This window comes from Artemia sp. Qi Xiang Cuo, chromosome 18 (assembly GCF_049724085.1).
Source record: "Artemia sp. Qi Xiang Cuo chromosome 18, ASM4972408v1, whole genome shotgun sequence".
In the NCBI taxonomy this organism is placed as follows: domain Eukaryota; kingdom Metazoa; phylum Arthropoda; class Branchiopoda; order Anostraca; family Artemiidae; genus Artemia; species Artemia sp. Qi Xiang Cuo.
The window spans coordinates 58,712,788-58,734,166 of record NC_142811.1 but is presented as its reverse complement, the minus strand read 5'-3'; the positions used below and the strand labels follow the sequence as shown (position 1 = coordinate 58,734,166).

Here is a 21,379-nt window from a genome sequence, read left to right as displayed (position 1 = left end):
TTATAGCCCTAAAAAGCGGGATTGAGCCACACTTTCCGTACAGCCTACTGTTTGAAATACGGTGAGTCGGCCGGGTATCCAAAACAATCCGTAGGCAATTTCTTTGGAAAATATCTAGCAAATCTTCATCCGCTTTTCGGAGCGCCCTTGCTTCAGAACCATATTTGACCGCTGTTATCACTGTAGCCTTAAATATTGCAGAGTTGGTTTGCAGAGTTATCTTCCTATTATTCCAACTTTTGTTTTAACTGTGTGAAAACGCCCTTCAATAAAAAAAGAAACCTCTTATTTCAATAAAAAAAAACCAAAGGAATTTCCAAATTTGGCGCCCCTGTATTAATGAACTGAAATAGCCTCAAATACTAGCTATGAAACAAAACTGCCAGGATATAAATTCATGCTTCCATTCATACATAATAGGGATATAAACAGTAAATAAATATAGCAGTTTCACAAATTTATATTTGACATAATTTTGAAGGATTAAAAAATAAGATGAAAAAACTGTGCAATTTAACAAGGCACAAGTCCCAAAATGCGATGGTCGATCCAGTTTAAATTTTTTGTTCCTCTCCTAATCACGAAAAAAAGACTAGCACAACATTGCCTTAATCAGTTAACTTGAAGGCATAAAAACACAATATCACTTTTTTTGTTCGTAATTCTACAACAGGCCTGTCAAACACTTAAAATACACTTCAGATATTAACGGATTTCTATTTATATCATTTATCCTTGCCGTTTTTTTTTCCCAACAAAATCGATATGGATTCGTCGTTGAGGAAATAAGCAGACATGGTCCAGACCCCAGACCCAGCAGGTTAGAGGTGACGTGGGTCTAAGGTACAATTAAGACCCCAGAACCCCATATCTTCACAAATTTAACTTTTCAACACTTTCAAGGACCCTCACCGTGTATACAAGGTGTCTAAGAAGCTTTTGACCCTAATTGAAGTAAAATGAAAAATTGTAACCTTCAAGAAAAAGAACAAATCCTTAGATTCCAAAATATGAGATGTACTTAGTGCAATCATTTGCAAACAAAGACATATAAGTTAAAAAAAAAAAAAAAACAGCAAATATGCATCAAGGATATAGTTATAGTTATATTAATTATAGTTATAGTTATATAGTTAAGATTATGAATTCAAACGTACTTTAAGATGGTAATACACTTAAAAGCCCTTAAAATACACTTCGGATATTAACAGATTTCTATTTATGTCATTTACCCTTGCTGGTTTTTTTGCCAACAAAATCGATTCAGACTCGTCGGTGAGGAGATAAGCACACATAGTCCAGATCCAGAAGGTTAGAGGAGACGTCGGACCAGGGTATATTAAGACCCCAGATACCCATATCTTCACGAGTTTAACTTTCCAACACTTACAAGGACCCCCCCCCCCCTCTATATACAAGATATCTAAGAAGTTCCTGATCCTGATGCAAGAAAAAAAATTGTAACTTTCAAGAAAAGAACAAATCCTTAGATTCCAAAATACGAGATGGACTTGGTGCAGTCATTTGCAAACAAAACAAAATGTTAAAAAACAGCAAATATGCTAAAAGCAGTATGAATTCAGACGTACATTAAGATGGCAATTTCGATTATTCAAGGGCCAGAAAAGCGATTTGGCAGGGCCAGAGCTTATATTTTCCTTAAGGCTTAAATAAATTTACTAAATGTCAATATACAAAAATTTTTTACGTTTTAGAATAAACTAATCTGCTACTCTCCTAACTACAGAAAAATGTGTTACTCTGTTGCACCCTCCCCCTCTGTGGAAAGGTCAAAGGTATCTCCGTTAAGGTTGGTTTACAATCTATCCAGATAAGAAAGCTCTTGAGAGTCAAGAAGAAAACACTAATTTCATGTCGAAATGTAACCCCACTCCCCCTCTAATGAACCACTATGGTTATTTTGGCGAAAGTGTTTGACAAACCTGATCTAACCAATACGTATAAGAAAATCTTGACAAAGATTAGCAATACACTAAAAATAATTCGTTAACTAGTTAAGACAACAAAACATTATATGGCGTTTTGAGATTCTTTCCGTAATAACGTGCTGCCATCAATTTCCTTTTCAAACAGTCTTTAAACAACAATAGATAGCGCTAAGTCCAAAGCTACCAATTCACAATCATATAGATGTCAATGTTTACATTTATAGATGCCTCTCAGCACGAACGCCACACAATTTAAATAAGTCATGGACGGCTTAAATTTAAAACCAGTTCCCTAGCCAAACAACCACAAACGGGGTTAAATAAGTAGCTATAGCTCTCGCAGGAGTCATTCGTATCACTGGGTTTGCTGCTGGAGAGCCCGCTGTTGTGGGGGGATGTGACCGAGGAGTGGGTGGCGGTTGTGTGACAAATGATATGTCTTCTTCTGGTTCTGTCTCAGTTTGCTCTGGTTCGCCTTCAGTTGGGTAGTTCCGTCTTTCAGAATCTCTGTCATAGTGAGTTTCATCATCTTCGTCATCGTCTGGAGTAAAACCACTACCCGACCCGCTTCCACTTGATTCCATGTCTGCAAAAAAGGTGAAAATAAATTCAGTAACCGGTGTTTTCTTATTAATCTTTAATCTTTTTTTTATTTTTAAATTTAGCTAACTATTTTAATAATTAATAAACTAATTGAATTAACTTTGTATTACTATGAAGCAATTTAACTTTATTTTTACTTTATTATTTTATTTTTTGGAGTTCTTCTTTTCTTTCAATTTTCATACCAATCAAAAGAGAAACAAGAATTAGAAGTTAAAGATAGTATTCACATTTTAAGGCTGACTAGTATAGGGGCACGAACTTGGGGGGAGGGTAGGGACGGGTATAAATCCCTTTCTCCAAAATTTTTAAAAATAACTTTTGGGATATTTTCATTAACAAAAAAAATTGAAAAAAAGTAAAATAGCCGCCTCCCCCCATAAAATCCCCCCTAGTACCCGATCGTGTCTTCATAAAAAAAATCCTTGCCTCTCCCCCTACTTTCTATTGGCAATCCCTGGCAAGTATTTCAAGAGTTATAAAACATTTTGAAATTTCTTTGATCTCAAACATTTATGTCTAGTAATGCATTTTTTTGTGCTTTGTGAGAGCTACTGATGTGCAATTTCTTTTCCTTTTCTTTATTATTAGAGGCGAGATAACGAGTTGCCTACCCTGTCTGCTTTGTATAAAATTTATGTATAACATTTTTGTTGAACAAAGCCAAGTTCAAGGTTCCAGTTATTTTGATACTTACCAAAAAATGTACTATGTAAGATGACGCAGACATTGTCTTAAGAATTGCCCAGACAAAATAGAATTTTTAGCGTTTTGTTTTTTCAAGAATCGTCCAGGGGCCAATCTAATCAAATCTTTAAAATATAAAAATATTAATTGTTGGTTTGGCTTTCGACGTGTCAATAATAAAGTAGGGAAAATGTCCCGATTTCTTTTATATTTTCTAGTACAGAAAATACCGTAAATTAATTTAGTCTTGAACGCCTCAAGTGGTTTCAATAAAAACTATTTTGTTTTTCCCTAGTAACACTATTTTTTAGGAATTATCCTTATGAGGAGAGCAGCTCATGTGGAGTCCCTACCCTTAATCGGAAAAACAGTTGATTTTTCAGAACTATGCAGAAAAGTCACGCTACAAATTTGAAAACAAAATTTTGTTTGGTGGTTTTCCCTGATATCATAAAGAAAGCTGCTGTTAGTTCCATAGCTTCTAAAAGAAAAAGCTGCTAAAGAAAGCATAGAAGGTGCAGTCATTGCAAAGGAGTGAAAAAAAATTACTAAAAATTATAGCAGTTTCGCTTTTGTTTTGTTTTGGTGAGGTTTAAGAAAAAAAATTGTTAATAACCAAATTTGGTAAGTTTGGTAAGTAATAAAACTAAGTAATACTTTGGCAAGTAATAACACTGATAAACAGAGAGTTTACTTATAAAAACCCTGTGACAATAAAACTTTCCGTTTTTTCGAGGCTTAACATTCCATACGTTTTTGAACTCGTTAAAAAACAAATTCAATCTCGTGATTATTTTAATGGCCAATATTTGACCTAGCGACGTCAGGCAAAAAGCCCGAGTTACTTTCTTCCCTTCCTGAGACACGGGTACTCTTAAGGAGCAATATGATTAGCTACGATAAAATTGACTATTTAAAGTTACAAGAAAGCTCTCTTTTGGTAATAATTTTATATCTGATGGCAAAGATGTTTTTTTTCAAGTGACAGAACTGTGTATCCAAACTATTTCGGAAATTTCAATGGGAATTTTTGAGGTAAATAATTTCTTTTTTTAACTTGAACGAATAATGAAAATTTTATTGCAAAATATATCTGCTAAAATAGCCAGATGTTGCAAAATTCATCACCCCAGCCGTATGGTTCAATTTAAGCACCCTCATAAAATGGATTTTGAAAAATTCAGTCGCCGAATTATAAATTTTCCAGGCGCAAATGAAGGAACTTTAGTTAATTTCCAGATATGAAAAGGAAATAAAAGGCATTTACCATCAGCTTCCCAGCTAACATCGACGCCATTGTGTGCATTTTCAAGTTTGTGCGTAATTTGTCGCAGAGCAACAATCTGCTCATTCACCATACTTCTAGCAACTGCATCATCTAAAGATAGAAGGCTCGCTACCATTGATGCTGAAGGGCTTGCCCCGACTCTAAAAAAGAAGTAGCATTCAAATACACAAGCAAATTGCCATGGCACGTAACGTGCAGCCACGTGAACACATCGCACAACCGTGTTTTCACATTAAGCCGTATAACTTTTTACGCTAAAAGAACGTAATTACTTTACGTTGTGTAATTTTACATAAATGAAGCGTCCAAAACGTAGGCAGAGCAAAGTCATCTGCACTACGAAACCTATATGTAAGCTTTTTTTGCCGTAAAAACCCAGACGTTAACAATCAGTTAATTCTTATACTACACCTTCCAATTGGACTTGCACCTTCTTAAGTTGTTTAGGACTATATGATTTTAGTTTTTTTGCTGATTTGTCCGCCTTATAATTGCAATGAAGAGAAGGAGCACTACGTTGTAGTGGTGTGATTTCGTCAAAATCCTAGGGAGGGGGGCACAGTTGGAGCCAATTTTCCCAAATCAAGTGGAAATGACAGAGAAAATGAAGGAGCCTATAGTACCATAAAGGCTAAGATACACTAAAGAAAACTGACCCTTCTTGATGCTGTGGATGCATGAATTATGCAGACTTATCTAAGTTTTGACAAGATTTTTGAAGAAACTAAATTCCAGCTTGGAGAGGGTCACTTATGAGTCTTAAAAAGGGCGCAAGAACTTCCAATTTCCAATCAAAGATCACATTCACAGTCATGATATGAGTCAAACAAGGATGTCTGCTGTCTCCAATCTTGTTCATTCTCATAGCCAAGTATATATTTATGCAAATGGATGGATACAGGATCAAGATTATGGGCAGTGCTTTGCAGGATTCAGACTTTGGAGATGTTACATGAAGATGTTTAGAGACTTTGGTCGGTCAGATACAGAACAAAAACAAAGTGAGAGAGTTTTGAAACAGACTAGCAGATAGAACTAAGCAGTTCGGACTTCGTGTAAACGCAACTAAAACAATCATCCCCATTGCAATTCCAGTAGGCAAAGCTCATATAATAAGAACAATCTCAGTTGCCCAATTGTCTTCTAAGTCCTGTGTACACGGTCAGTCATAAATGTTTGACAACCTTTTATTTAGGATTTCCAACTGCCTTCAAATGGCTCATAGAAACTCATACACTATGGGAATTACCCTCATTCCATGATGAGAGACTATTTATCATCACGTGAAATTACATCATTTTTATACAATTCTGAAAAAGGCTTATGCCAGCTATGCCCCTCATTTAGACTATTTGTCTTGGCTTTTTCTCCAATTAGCCATGGCTCTCAACTTTTCAATCACAGTCCAACAACTTGATTTTAACTTAGAATCAACCGATCAAAAATCAGGATTCAGACTATAGAGACGATATTGGTCTGTCAGATACGGACAAAAACAAACTGTATGAGTTTTTGAATAAACTAGCAGATAGAGCTGAGCAGTTCAGACTTACTGTAAACGCAACTTAAACAAACGCAATGAAGGTCCACTAAATACTGACTCCAACTTAAACTACGTTTGTTCCATAGCAACGTCCTTTCGATCCTAACATTTGTAATGAAGTGCCTACAACTTAAATCTGAGCAAGAAAAACGCCTCACACATTGACTGGGCGGACAAAATAACCAACATTGAAATTTGCCTATTCACAAACCAGACAGACATATCTGATATAATCAGACAACAAAATGGTGGTACGTAGACCCAAGGCCGTACCCGGAGAAGGGGGGTAGGGGGTTTGAACCCCCCCCCCCCCCGAAAAAATGTTTGTTTGATTCGTAAAAAACGTAACAAAAATGGATATAAACAAATTTTGCATGCGTTTCTGAGGTTTTCTTGTGTAACCCCCCCCCTCCCGCCCCCCAAAAAAATCTTTGAGTAAAACCCCCTACGAAAAAAATCCTGGGTACGGCCTTGCGTAGACCATGTGATTCGCATGTCAGCATTCAGATTGCCCCGCATGCTTCTCCAGAGGCAATCAGATGACATAAGATGACAGGGAAGACCAAAAAATATATTTCGAAGAGCATTTGAACGAGACAGACGTGCCACCAGCACAAGCGTAATCTCCGAGTGGAAGAAATTTCCGCTTCTCGCACTTGAGAGACGAGTGGAGGCTCGTCACTTACGCCCTGTATCTCAGGAGGAGTCCAGGTCTAAGGTCCTCGGACCTTAACAAGGTCCAAGTTTTTTCAGTAAACTTCATCGAAAATTAATATTAAGAAGACTAAGTCGCTTAGGCTAGGAATAAGTGAAGATAAAAAGGTGACACTGGGTAACGAAAAGATTTATAAAGTGTACAGCTTCACTTACCTTGGTAGCATTATTAGTAAAGACGGTGGGAGCAGTGAAGATTTTAAAAGTAGGATAACCAAAACTCAGGGTGTGTTTTCACAGTTGAAAACAGTTTGAAAGAATAAAAGATAAATCTAGCAAAGAAGAACAGGAAGATAAGTCACAGTTGAAAAACAGAAAAAACGGTATAAACAGCAAGCAGGTCTTCCGCGGTTGGGTTGTGAGTATGTCGTGAAGATTTATGGGAAATGTGAACTTCCTGTGAAGGTGTGAAGAGGGATGCTTTGAATAGATTGGAAAGGAGGAGGGGCGTTCGTAGCTGTGTTGGCCTCCAGCGGCTTGGTACTTTGTTGAGTTGTTAGTGATAGTAGTAAAAACAAACTAAAAACCACATAACTCCACACGTAGGTCTTTTTTTAATTAAATTTTTATTTTTTCTCATTTTTAAAGATTTATACAGCTATACAGGTTTACACTTGACCAATCCCAAGAATCAGATTTCATTTTCACTGTCTAAAGTCTAAAGGCCCAGGTTTCACAAAACCTCGGCACATTCTCCAATTAAGATATCTTTCATATCATTTTAGATTAAGTTTGTGAACTCTACACTACACAGCTCGTTAACGGTATTCAAGTTTTTTAATGCGGAAACTAAGGTAAAAACATAGAAAAGCTGAGATTTCAAGTGAATTTAGACTTACTTCGTTTCAGTGGTACCATTCCAGCACTTTTCTTCAGATGATGTAACCCCTCCAACTTTTTCATTTTTACACATAGCCCCCGGTAGGCTGGACCAAACTTCACGACTTGATCTGACCTTTGACCTTATTTCTCGGACCATCCGTTCCAATTCCGACATTTCATCTTCATCTTTTAAAGATTTCCTTTTTCCGCTCCACTTTCCACCTTGCTTTCCACCCCCACTTCGAATACTATGTGGGTTTCTGGCAGAATTGGAGTCTTCACGTTGGAAAGAGTCGGGAAAATTTGGAGCTTCCCTCTTGCTGAGACGGAGCTGCCCACATCCTTTAAATATCTAAAAATACATAATTTTTTATTATTGAAAATAGATTGCTTATTTTAAGGTACTGATATATATCCACTTATAGCATAAATAAGTGAATTATAATTTCATAAACGCGTATTATTTTTTATATATATATATATATATATATATATATATATATATATATATATATATATATATATATATATATATATATATATATATATATATATATATATATATATATATATATATATATATATATATATATATATATATATATATATATATATATATATATATATATATATATATATATATATATATAATTATTTGATTATAATATACAATACCTAATATTTTATTTACTTTATTTTCTTCTTTTTTTTATTTATTTTCAATTGATTTGCTTTATTTTAGGTATGCATTACATTGTATTTATCTATATTGCATTATACATTTTGTTATTGACCTTTATCGTGTTTTATTATTTTACTGTAATATTTCTTTTATTAATTTATCTTGTAATAAAATATATTGCAAAGCTTAACTTCTTTTTACTATTTTATTTTTTATTGATTTTATTTACTTTTGGTAAATAGTTGTAAGTTGTTTCTGCTTATGACGTATGATACATTTTTATTATAAACGTTTTTCATATTTCATTAATTTATTTCTTTTTTTTTATCTTTGTAGTTTTTGTTTCATTTTTGTTGATATTGTTTACATGTCCAGAGAACTGGTGTTCTAGAATTAAATATTTTTGGATAAATGGTCCCCTTATTTCTGATATTTTACTTGTCTTCAGGTTTAACATAATTCAACGAAATCACAAATTTAAAATATTACGTACATTTTTTAAACCAAGAAATTAACTCCATCAGTGATAAGCTGCACTCAAGTGTCATTAAATTCGCCGTTAGTAATTTCCCCTCATTAACTATGACTTTCCCCGCCTTGGTGTTGAACAATAAAGTGAGGTGAATAAATCGTGATTGGTGTAATATCCACAATAGAAACATTTTTATCCTGTTTGTATCCTTGACTTGACTTATATCCCATCTGGCCTTTGTGGCTGTATTGGGGCTTTTTCTCTTCTCACTAGCCGTTGAATATGGCGATGGTATTCGGTTCTATCTGGTGCAAGACGCAGGAGTTGGGGGAGGTTCTGGCCATTGAAGTTGTTGTACCATCTCTTGCAAGGTTGGCCATGAGGTCATGTGCCATGTACCTGTTCTTCAAACGTGATTTTGGGGAGTTGATTTGATGACATTCGTTGGATATGACCAAGCCAGCGGAGTTGCTGACTTCTAATTCGGTCCATGATAGTGTATGAGCAGTGGAGGAGCTTACGGAGGTCTTCAATTGGATACTCGGTCGATGTAGGTGATCCCTGCTATGCGATGGAGACATTTTGTTTCAAATACGGAGATTCGCCTTTCGTCATAAAAGAGAAGGAGTTTCGTGACATTTTGTCAGGATAGCGGTATGCCATTCCTCCGCAAGCTCGGAGGAATGGCACACCGCTGAATCCTTTATTTACTAAAAATAGTTTTTTGATTTGACTATTGCTACTAACAATTGATTACTGCACTAAGCCACCTGGGACTTTCACGTCTATGTACGCCCCCGCCCCTGTATGTTCAGATCTCCCCTCTTTAATTCTGAGCGTTCCTAATTCCTTTAAGTCTTTGTAAGCTCGTTCCGTTTCGTTCAAAGAAGCCCAAATTTCGTTTAGCCCTAGATTGATAACAAAAAAGCACAGTTTTTGGCAAATTGCCATGCTTCATCCGTAAAACATTTTTTTACAATTATAATCACAATCTCTACCTTATCCGCAATTGGATAGAGAACACAACAGTTGTGCAAATTGTACTGGTTATTGCCTTTCCTTGGTGCTGGATAGTAATAAAACTATTACGTTTAAGATCGTTGTAGCATCAGTAATTGAACGAGTTTAACACTTTTTGATTTATTCTTTTCCTTTTATTTTACCTTGTATCATTTCTTCTACTACAGCCACTGACAACTTATCGCAGAACAAAGCCATCATTTGGCGGCTCATCCCTGAGCTCAGAGGATCCCTCTTTACTTCGTCCCATGATGGCTTTATTTTCTTTGATTGTTTCTTACAATCTCTTTCGACCGAATTTGAGGAGGCCCTAAAGCTGGTTTTCCCCGAATGGAATGCCCAATCTTTTTGCATTATAGCCATAGAAAGTGTGACTGCTGACAGGGGCGTAGCTCCAACATTTTTTTTGGGGGGGCGGGGGAGGCAAGAGGGGTTCATGTGGGATAGTCAAGGGACATGGGCTATATAATAGCTTTTTCTCCAAATTATTGGGTGGGCAACTGCCCCCTTGCTCCCCCCCCCGAAACAACGCCCCTGACTGCTGATAGCGAACCAAAGCATTCAATAATCAGAGGTCATTTAATTTTATGGTTACTTTCTTTCCTTTTCAAGAAAGGACAAACAAAACTATAGCCTTATCTAAAAATAATATTGAAAAAAATAACATAATAAATGCTGAAATATTGAAATAATATTGAAAAAGATAGCATAATAAAATATTGAAATAATATTGAAAAAGATAGCATAATAAAATATTTAAATAATATTGAAGAAGATAGCATAATAAAATATTGAAATAATATTGAAAAAGATAGCATAATAAAATATTGAAATAATATTGAAAAAGATAGCACAATAAAAAAAACGGTATATTATTTACTTCCGCCAAATTCAAGCAGTTACAAAATATACAATTCCATTTCCGCTGTGCAAAAAATGGGGTAGCAAAGTAGCAATGCTACTTGGCAGTTTTCAAATTTGTTGTCAGATTTTGTCTAAAAATACCATTTTTAAATATAAAAATACTTTTTTCTCAATGTAAAGCGGTCAAAACACAAGTTATACTGCTAAAGTGTCGGCAGTTTTTGGAATTATGTCGAATTCTGCTATTGGCAGCACTGGAACTTTTCCACACCTGATCCAATCTATCTTTGTCGCATATGTATAATCTTTATCACTTGAATCAGGCAGAGTACCTATTGTGCCACTGGCGTCAATTTAAGGGGAGGGCATTAGGTAGGTAGGTACAGGTTTATTCATAAATCTTTTTCGTAGCACTTGCCAAATTACACATATTTTTACAAACTCAAATAAAAAAAAAAAAAAAAAAAAAAAAAAAAAAAAAAGCAAACAAACAAAAACAAAGGGTAAAAATACCAGCTCTTTTTATACATTTTGGTAAAAAACGGCAAGAAAGAATATTCATGCCTTCGAGTGCGACACATTGGTGGTATGAATCTATGGTGTTTGTTGTGTAATAGGAATATACCAAAATTTATTATCAATTTATCTCTTCTTTCGGACAACGATGGTAGGTCAATTGTTCTAAGTCCTTTCTTATAGTTGATGCAGTCCCTGTCAAGAATCACTTTAAATGTGCGTTTTTGTACATTTTCCAGCATTTCAGATAAGGATGGTGAATTTTGCACTAAAGGACCCCACACTGGACAGGCATATACTTGGTGGGGGCGGACATAGGTCACGAAGGCAGTTCTTAACTGGTCTCTGGAAAAACCAAAACGTTTCATTGTAATAATGGTTTGAAGGGCACTATATGCCTTCGATGCCACTGATTCCACATGGGTGTTGAATTTAAATTCCGATGATAATATTACCCCTAGTAGTTTGGCACTGTTGGACAGGGGAAACAGAGAGTCTGGGACACCAAGATCACGCTTTATAGGGTTAAACCGAATAACTTTTGATTTGGTGGAGTTTATGGTTAGTTTAGCTTGCTCAACTGCGGAAACAAGAGGTAACACTTGAATTTTTAGCTTCACAGTTAAGTAAAACTGAAAGATCATCGACAAATTTATATCTTTGGTCATAGTTCCTCAGCACAAAATTTATCACAGCCACAAATATCAGCCCGGCTAATCTGGTGCCTTGAAGGGCACCACACGTAATTTTACGAGAAGAGGACAGAGTATCACTCTCAAATAGAGCAAACACACATTGTGTTCTATTAGACAGGAATTCAGCGATTAACTGAACTGTTAGTCTGTCCCCCCCCTCCATTAGTTTTAGGTTCATTAGAGCAATAGGGTGGGAGTTTAGGTCGAAAGCCTTGCGCAAATCCACCATGGCAAGATCAACGATGGTATCTTTTTGGTGAAGGCATTTTACTAAAGTATCATGCAGGCGCACTAGATAAATTGTGGTATTGCCGCCTCTGAGACCCCCGTACTGGTATTTATCGATGCTTGTGGAAATCTCATTGAGTGTTGCTTGAGCAATGAATGCCTCAAACACTTTTGCGAAGGCAGGGGTGAGAGATATAGGCCTCAGTTCTTCTGGAGATTTAGGATGTTTAGTTTTGGGTATAACTCTCACATATGCAGTTTTCCAAACAGAAGGAAATACTCCTTCAGCAAAACAGAATTCAGGATGCGACAAAATGGTCTAGCGAGAAAAATGGCATATTCAGAACTTAATTTTACAGGCATTTCACCGGGGTAATAGAAAGAGTTTGGTAGGAGTTTGACAAGTTCTTTTTAGACTGAGAATTATTCAAGGGTTAGGGTCTGACTTGGTGGGCACTATTCAAGAATTCTAGCACGTCTACTTTTGGATGGGGCAGTGTGGGTACTACAAATTGAGCTGAAAAACATATTAACATCCTCCGCTGAAAGTTTATTTCCGTCGTCTTTATAAATAAGAAGGTCGTCACTTTGAATCTTCCCAGCTATCCTTTTACAGATTTGTGCCACAGCTTGGGGTTAGTAGAAAATGGAGGTTCAATCCAGTTTTTAACATAGTTGACTTTAGCTTTATGGTTTTCTTTCACTATTCTATTCCTCAGATTTTTAGCACCTAGAATGTCTTTATCAGAAGCTTGTGATCGTTTGCAGATAAGCTGTTTTAATGATGAGTTATCCAGGGCCTGTCGCTTTCATACTTTATACATTTTTTTACAGGGAATCGGTCAAGGTACTCTTTATATAGGAGGTTACACAATATATAAACTTTCTTGTGAATGTTGTTTTCAGCATACATTTCATCAAATGGTTCTTCAGTCAGCCACAGACTATATGAGCGTATACTGGAGTCTAATAAAGGACGATAGGTAATTTTTTGGCGCTTTGGCTTAGGCATTGCATGCTTGGCTTTCCATACAATAATCAAATGGTCTGCCTTGCCCAAGGCAGACCATTTTATTGATCCTTTTGGATCAACAAAATAACTATCAAAGTGTGTGATGATTAGATCTAGGGTACTGCCCGAAATATGCGTAGGAGTTTTCACCACTTTTTTTAGGCAAAATGATGAGCTAAGCCATGATTTACTGGTCTGGTTAAAATCACCAAGAATACAAATGCCAGGGGCAGAATATTTGGACTTGCTCCAATCAACAGCATGTTGCAGGTATGAAACGAGTTCGTTGCGGCAGCATGAGCTCTCAGAGTAATACACTAATCCAAAAATTAGACAAGAGGTCGACCGGGGAAGCTTTACGGGTTTGCAGTAAAGCCATATCATTTCAAAGTCATTGTTTTTTAGTTCAAAATTTGAAAGCACAGACGCAGGAGCATCCTTACGCCAAAAATACCAACACCACCACCTGTTCCATTTATTCCATGATCATGACGGGTCACAAACTCAGATGAGTTGCCAGTAAGCAAAACACGGTCTTGGCAGACATTCCAAGATTCAGTTATGAATGCAACACCGATATTATTATCTCGCATGTGACTGTCTAGAATATCAATTTTGTTCTCTCAAGCGACTGGGCATTGCAAAGTATGATGTTAGGAAACTGTGGAAAAATCTTGGTAGCTAGCTTCAGAGAAGGAGGGGTGGGGTTTGGGTCACTTTGGTTAGGAAAGCAGGATGAATCAGGTTGTAATCTTATATCTTCTTGTAAGTTAATTCTTATGAGAGAGCAGTGTTTCACAAAAGGTGGGGGTTTAGGTCTACGTCTGCTAGTATGCACGGGAATACTACAGTTATGGGCAAGTCATTGTTGACTGTTGCTGTTGAGTGATTGACTTGACTCAATTAAGCTCTGAGGCCTATGTTGGCTTAAAACAGTCTCAATTTGAATTTCTGCTTCTGAAACTATGGTCTCGCCGAAGTGGGTTTTCGCCAAATTCTTCAGAATAATACATTTCAACTGATTGGGTAACTCTAATTGGGATATGAGCATGGAGGTAACTGTAAAGCTGGCTAATTTAAAGTATACGGTTGATTCATCTTCCAAAGCATGTGGAGAAACTGTGTGAAATCTTTGGGGAGTAATTCCAGGTAGTTTTGTTGGTCTTGATGTCTTTCCTTGCGCAGGATTTTCCAAAAGGGGGTTCTGCAGGGTTTTTTTGGAGGGCACTTGGTATCATGGGGAACAATGGATTAGTTTTATCTCGGATGAGATTATTCTGAAAATTAGACCTCCAAGATTTTTTTGTCCCCTCCCCGTAGATTTAAAAAAAATAATTTTTTCCGGTATTTTCGTTCAAAAATGGCTTTTGGGTTAATTTCAATGCAAAAACTGAAAAAACAGCAAAATCACCCCACCCCCTAGATTTTGAAAAATACATTTTCCCCCCTTCCCTAATTTAACTGAATTGATGCCCCTTTACTATGCGACTTTTTTTGTGGGGAGTGGGGATCTTGATTATTTTTAATCTGATGTTTGTTAATTTCTCTCATGATTTTCATAATTTTTGGATTTTTTTTTTCTTATTGTTTCGTTTGCTTTTTATCTGTGCTCAAGGTACCTTGGTTGATTAAGCAAAATATTGGTGTTTTTTTCCTTTCTTTACTTTTTCACAAACCTTAGATCCGTTTTTTTTTCTTCTTGAACTGCAATTTCGTTTTATTTTATGTAGGTTATTTCATTATCGGTATTTTTTATCTAAAAAATTCATTAGTTAATTTAGTTATAACTCACACACACAAAGTAAGAATGGAGTGACAAAAAAAAAATCAATGAACAAAATCAAAAAATCAGATAATACGGTGGTGAGGGGATAAACTCGCATGAGCCATACCAGAGGGGTAAGCCCTATCTGAGATAATCACGTTTTGTACTATCGGTGATAGCTGTTGTTTCCCAGAAAAGGTGCTTAAAATATTTTTAGAATTTTTTTTTAGAAAAAGAAAACGTATTTTTTTCAGAAAATACGTATTTTTTTTAGAAAAAAAAACGTATTTTTTTTAGAAAAAGAAAACTAAAATCCAAATTCGGTGGATCGCCTCATTAATTCTTGAAATACATTCCATCTTGTTTCTTTACAAAGGAATCACTACTAGGCAGTTTCCCCTAACCCCTTTGGTTTGAAGCAATAAAATCTCTGGAATTAGATATCGATCGTCGGTAGACTCTTGGCAAATACCCTCCTTCCCTCAAGTAAGAGGATTAGCTTAGCCTAAATAATACTTTTCTATTTGCTAGGGCGTACAGTGGCATATTGTTGATTCATAAAGGATTCCATGGTGTTTCGGTGTACAATATCCACTCATTTCCAAAAAGCGAATCCAGCTCTCAATTGGAAAGGTTCAGCAGGGGATATTTGAGTCAAATAATAATAAAAAATGTATTTAAAACATCTACAAAAACAAAATGAAATAAGAGGAGTACGGTGGCGCCAATTCACGATAATGCAAGGGGAAAAAGGCTTTTTTATGTATATACAAAGAGTGGTATAATTTGAAATCTAGGTGGGACATTTTTTTTCTTTAAATGACATTACCATGAAAAAGGCTTTCACAAAATCTAGAGGGAAAATTGCCCCCTCCTACCCCTATTCCATCCGAATTGGCGCCGTAGGAGTAGTATGAAAAATTAAAACAAAAAAAAATCATACGGGGGACACAAACACATGTCGATACACATATACAAAAACTCACACCAGTGGAAGGTTCAGTCATAATGAATGGGATCGAACTCTAATTCTAATAAATAAGGCATCCATTTTCTCACAGTTTTTTTTTTTTTTTAAGGCAATGACCAGGTTCTTTATCACTCTTTGTTATTACAATAAGTGAAGCTGTAAATTACCAAAAAAAGGGTCCCAATTGTCTTCAAAATAATGCACCCTCCACTTCTTTTTCTATAAGAAGACTAAATAATTTATCGACTAAAAAAGGTCATGAGAACATGACGATACTTAATGGTTTATACTTGCGAACTTCTTCTCTAAGAAGCGTAGGGACACATTTTTTTTCTATTTTCTATGAAAGCACTAAAAAGATACTTTTTAAATCTAAGGGGAGCAATTGCCCCTACCCCCCCTAAATTGTCGCTCCTCGAGAGGTGTAAAAAGAAAACAAATACTGAATGGAAATTTCTACCGGGGAGATACACAAGTGCAAACAAAAACGAACATTAAAACTTGAATCAACTCTCATCAGTAAGATGATTCAGCCAAAAATCAATAATAGGGAATACACACGTGAAAACAGCAGATTCCGATCAACTGGACAAGAATTACACACCAGTTGAAGAAAATAGTATAAATTACAAGATTTCTTCGGGACTAAGTCCCTAGTCACCCCCCCCCCCCCCTACTAACTGAACGCAATTTTAACAAAAACGCGGAATTTTTTATCAAAAGCTCTAATCCCACAAAAATTAGTCCAGCAGGGGATGGGGTACAAAGGGTAGTCCATTCACCCACCCCTTGTGTACACCTCGGGGTGTCACTGCACACTTACGTCAAACTTAGTGTGACCATGTGATGTACCTATTTTTTAGTGGGCAGTCTCTTGGTGGGGGAAGGTTGTCCATAACGCACATAAAATACAAGCCTTTGCACAAATGCATCATTAAAGACAATTTTTACCCAAGTGCATAGACTTTGGCGAAAACTGTGTTTTAACGTAACGGTTATTGAGCAACTAATTTGTGAACTAAAATGTTAACCATTGTTAACTATTAACCATTAACAGATATTAACTTTTAACAATTTGCATCAACAGCAATTTCATAATACTGTTCAAAAAGATCCGTACATCAGGGAAGAGGGAAAGTCTGGAACCGTGCCCCCTCACATCAAGAGATTGTGACGATTCATCAAATAATATATAGATTTTTGCCACGCATTTCGTCTTTTTGTTGTTATCTTTTGTCAGCTCTAAGATCTCATTACTGCCTCTAAGATCTGGACCTTTCCCATCAAAAATAGAGTCAGACTTTCTAATCGGAGTTATTTCATCTCGATAAATCCCTATCATTAATAGAAAAACTAAACAATTTAGGCAAGAGAATTAATTAGTCCTTTTACCTTCATTAGGCTCCTCTCCCCCTGTCTCTTCAACATCAGTCAATGACTCCAGGACTGGAGCTACTACCTCTGGGTAAGATTTGGAACTCTGCCAAATAACGTAAAAATCGGACTTTCTGATATAAATTATTTCATCCTAATGAACAGTTAGACTTTCTAATCAAAGTTATTTTCTAAAGCTCACCCTCTCCCGTCGCCTGGCATGCATCTCAGTCCTAATTATTTTACAATGCGTAGTATGTTCCTCAGCTATTTCATTCAGATAAAACACTATCAATAATAGAAATATTATAACAAGCTATTAGGCCAATGAAATAATCATTTTCACTTTTATACGACTCCCTTGTCTCCCCCTCACTTAATGACTCAGAGACTGCACTGATTATCTTTGGCTAATTTTTGTAGTTTCCCCTCCAAGAAACATTGATTCAAGGCGTAAGATATGTAAGACTGGAATGTAATTAGTGCTATATAAACAGTTTCCCTAATTGTTCCCATGCTAAGAATGTTGTCCTGTTTACAGCTGAATTTAATGGCATGTCTTTCTACTGAGGCATTGTTTATGTTCTATAACCAAGAGAAAAATATTACACCAAAATTGTTGATCAACATTTTTCCTTAAACAGATCAGACAGAATAGTCTCAATTTTAATTATTTACCTTTGTGTCTTATTAGAGTGGAGCTCCATATTTTCAAAAATCGTGTAACAAGGTGGCATGCACCAAGGTTACACGGATTGTATCACGAGTGGCCCCAAGAGACGTGGTTGGTAGGGCAGGAGTGTCCCACCAGTATCGGAATGTGTTTCATGTTACAAGACATAATTTTGAGAATTGAAAAATTAAAAAGTGGTTTCATTTATTTGCTTTCCTATCCCCATTTGAAAGTTTATTTGTTCGTCATTGAACGGCATTGTGGTCTAAGAAAACAATACCTAATTAAAGGTGTTATGCCAAAAATACGGCAAATGGTTTTATAACAATTGAAATAAGAGACAAGAGGGGATATAAAGCATTTTGGAATAAGAACAGACTGAACCAATTTATCAAGTGTGCTAAGTTTACAAATTTTAGCTAAGAATCTCAGTTTGACGAAAAATGTCGCAGAACCTACTTCCAATTACCCCAACATTTTTTTAAAAGGAAATAGAAGAAATTTTACAAAATATGTAAGCCACAAAACCAGGGTTGAGGGTGGCTTCGAAAAAGGGACAAATAACGGGTAAATTCAATAAAAAAAATGTAATAAAAATTAAGAAAATAAAGGATACATCCGTTTCAACATAAATCACCTATTTTTGGTGTTTTTTTTCCAAATTGCGAATCCCCTCCTCACCCAAAGAAAATTTACACGTATATACCGGTCTACTGGTCTATATATTGTCCAATAATCGCTTTCTTAATTGGTGACGGCTGAGAACACTAGATTTCCGAGCCTCCGTTTTAATTAAGTTCAAAACGCAACAACGATTGGAATAGGTTCAAGAAATTTGCCATTTATGGGATCCATACCCAAGATCTCCAGTATACCAGGCAGGCAGCTGATTAGGCCATAATACAAAGTTCAATCTCCAGGATATATTATCACCTGATGAAAGGTGAAACTCTAGCATGTATACCCCTCCTCCTAAAAAATTAATAGTTTAAAATGTTCCTACTTTTTTCGTATAAGTCTTTTTGTTTTGTTTTCTTTTTTATTTCTGTCTTAGCATGAAATAGTATAAAGGTAAATGTCAAAAATCTATTTTATAATTATGAATTATGAAGTTGTGAAACCTCTAAGTGATCTAGATAACAAGGTCATTTGATGTAAAAAAAAATTACCTAGTTAATTCATAGTGATTCACTTAAAACAGCAGCAAGCCTTTTTTTGTGTTAGAGATGGCCCTTAAAAACAACGTTTTTGTCTAAGTTGCTGTTTTTGCTGAAAAACAACAAAATATCTGGTTAAAAAAACTCGTTGATTTTGAATTAAAATCAAGTATTTTGCAGAAGGCATCAAGACATGGCTAATTGTAGAAAAAAGTAAGACAGATAGTCCGAGTAATTGAGAGGTAAATCTGGGATAAGCCCTTTTTAGGATTGTATAAAAATGATGTCATTTCATTTATTGATAAAGTCTATCTATCATCCATCCATAGGTCACTCCTAGGGCTAAACTAAGGTAGATAGTCATAGAATTAAGGGATGAAAGATTGGATTGATTTTGGGTTGTCGCGTGACGGATAATGTCGACTGGACTTGTATACAAAATCTGGGACTGAATTTGGTTGAACTTACTGGCGGCGAACAAGTGAAACCTAAGGGGTGCTACCATTTCGAACAACCGTCACAAGCACTAAACGTCATTTCGTCGACAAGGAAAATTCGTCAGAACCACTAACCGTCAGAACGTCGACTGTCATACTATCGAAACGTCAAATCATCGACCGTCACAATCGCTACCCGTCGGAACGTCGACAGTCATAACATCGACACGTCATAACATCTAAAAAAAATGTGAGATGTTATGACGTATCGATGTTATGACTGTCGACGTTCTAACGGTTAGTGGTTCTTACGGATGTTCGTTATGTAAAAAAAATTTATTAGTTTATATAATAGTAATAAGTATATAATAGTTTAGAAACAAATTTAGGATATATATTAGCACATCAGGGGGGTGGGGGTAAAGCATAGCATTTACTCATTATATATCCTAACCTAACTTAGGTACCTTTTCTCCCTAAACCCTAAAAAACTAGAGTTTTAAAATTTTAGATGTTATGAAAATTTTTTAGATGTTATGACGTGTCGATGTTATGACTGTCGACGTTCTGACGGATTTTCGTAATGAAAAAAAAATTACATGTTATGACGTGTCGATGTTATGACTGTCGACGTTCTGACGGTAAGTGGTTCTGACGGATTTTCGATATGAAAATTTTTTTTAGATGTTATGACGTGTCGATGTTATGACTGTCGACGTTCTGACGGATTTTCGTTATGAAAAATAAATTAGATGTTATGACGTGTCGGTGTTATGACTGTCGTCGTTCTGACGGGTAGCGATTGTGACTGTCGATGAACTGACGTGTCGATGTTATGACTGTCGATGTTGTGACGGTTAGTGGTTCTGACGGATTTTTTGTCGATGTTATGACGGATTTTGTCGATGTCCTGACGTTAGTGCTCCTGACGGTTAGATGTTATGACGCCTTCCCAAACCTAAGCCTAATAGGCTTGGCCGCTTGTGGTCCCCTGGAATTGCAGGCAAACGGTGAAATGATAATTTTTAATGAAATTGTGAAACGGTAACATTGCAATGTTTACGTGACCATATTAATTTTAATATATAATTACAAATTTCTATGTAAAAATATCTTACATGGCCAATATTTTATTTCAACGATTCATTAATGTAAAAAAAACTTAATTTCTTTCAGTAATGAGTCTTATTAATAACAGATAGCCATGTGTTATTTATAATTTTCTGTATTTAGTTGCTATCTGATTTTATTCATAATTGTATCTTTATGCCTCTTGGGGAGACAATATCAAATTTTACATTCCATTTTGTTCAGTTCTGTCTTGTCTTCTTGCATTTTTGCAAATGCTCTCACCACCCTTCTTGGCTAGAGCCTTGGATTGATCCCTTCAAGGGGAATGGATCTTTTCATTGGAAGTGGCGATCAGGGTGATTGATTTTTAGTATAGGAAACAGGGTAATTCTGCCTCCAGGGGGTGTTTACTTTATGATGACTTCTTCTCTAGACTCAGTATTTGTAATTTTACATTCAGTTGTAATGTTGACAATTCAGGGACTGACACATACTCGTGATCTAATCTCGGGGGAGGGTGACATCGAAAAATTGCAAAAATAGGCGAGGTATATGGAAAATAAATGCGCAATGAACGGTGGAAATATCAAGCCCCCTCCCCTCCCCCGAGATCTGGATGCATCCTAAAAGTTTAGAAAAATTTTCAATTTTAGACACTTTAACCATTGCTGGCTTGTGATTTGGAGAGAATTCATGAGTATTAATGTCTGGAATTGACCCCCCCCCCCAACCGTGAAATAGAAGCTCGGCTATGCTAATAAAAACCAATAAAAATATTTTTAGTTTTTACTCCTTACCCCTTCTTCGTCCCAGAGGCTTTGTGAAGTTTTACTAAAT

At 36.0% G+C, this 21,379-nt stretch overlaps 1 protein-coding gene across 1 annotated transcript in view; it reads right to left on the bottom strand.

Moving 5' to 3' along the window:
* Positions 1–442: 442 nt before the first annotated feature.
* Positions 443–21,379, bottom strand: part of dlp (glypican dally-like) — a 149,766-nt gene continuing 128,829 nt past the window's right edge. The window contains exons 8-10 of the mRNA XM_089104544.1: positions 7,624–7,958; positions 4,507–4,667; positions 443–2,535 (exon numbers count right to left, since the gene is read on the bottom strand). Coding sequence (XP_088960670.1) covers positions 2,228–2,535; positions 4,507–4,667; positions 7,624–7,958 — 804 coding nt within the window. The 3' untranslated portion in view covers positions 443–2,227. The remainder of the gene's footprint in view (positions 2,536–4,506; positions 4,668–7,623; positions 7,959–21,379) is intronic.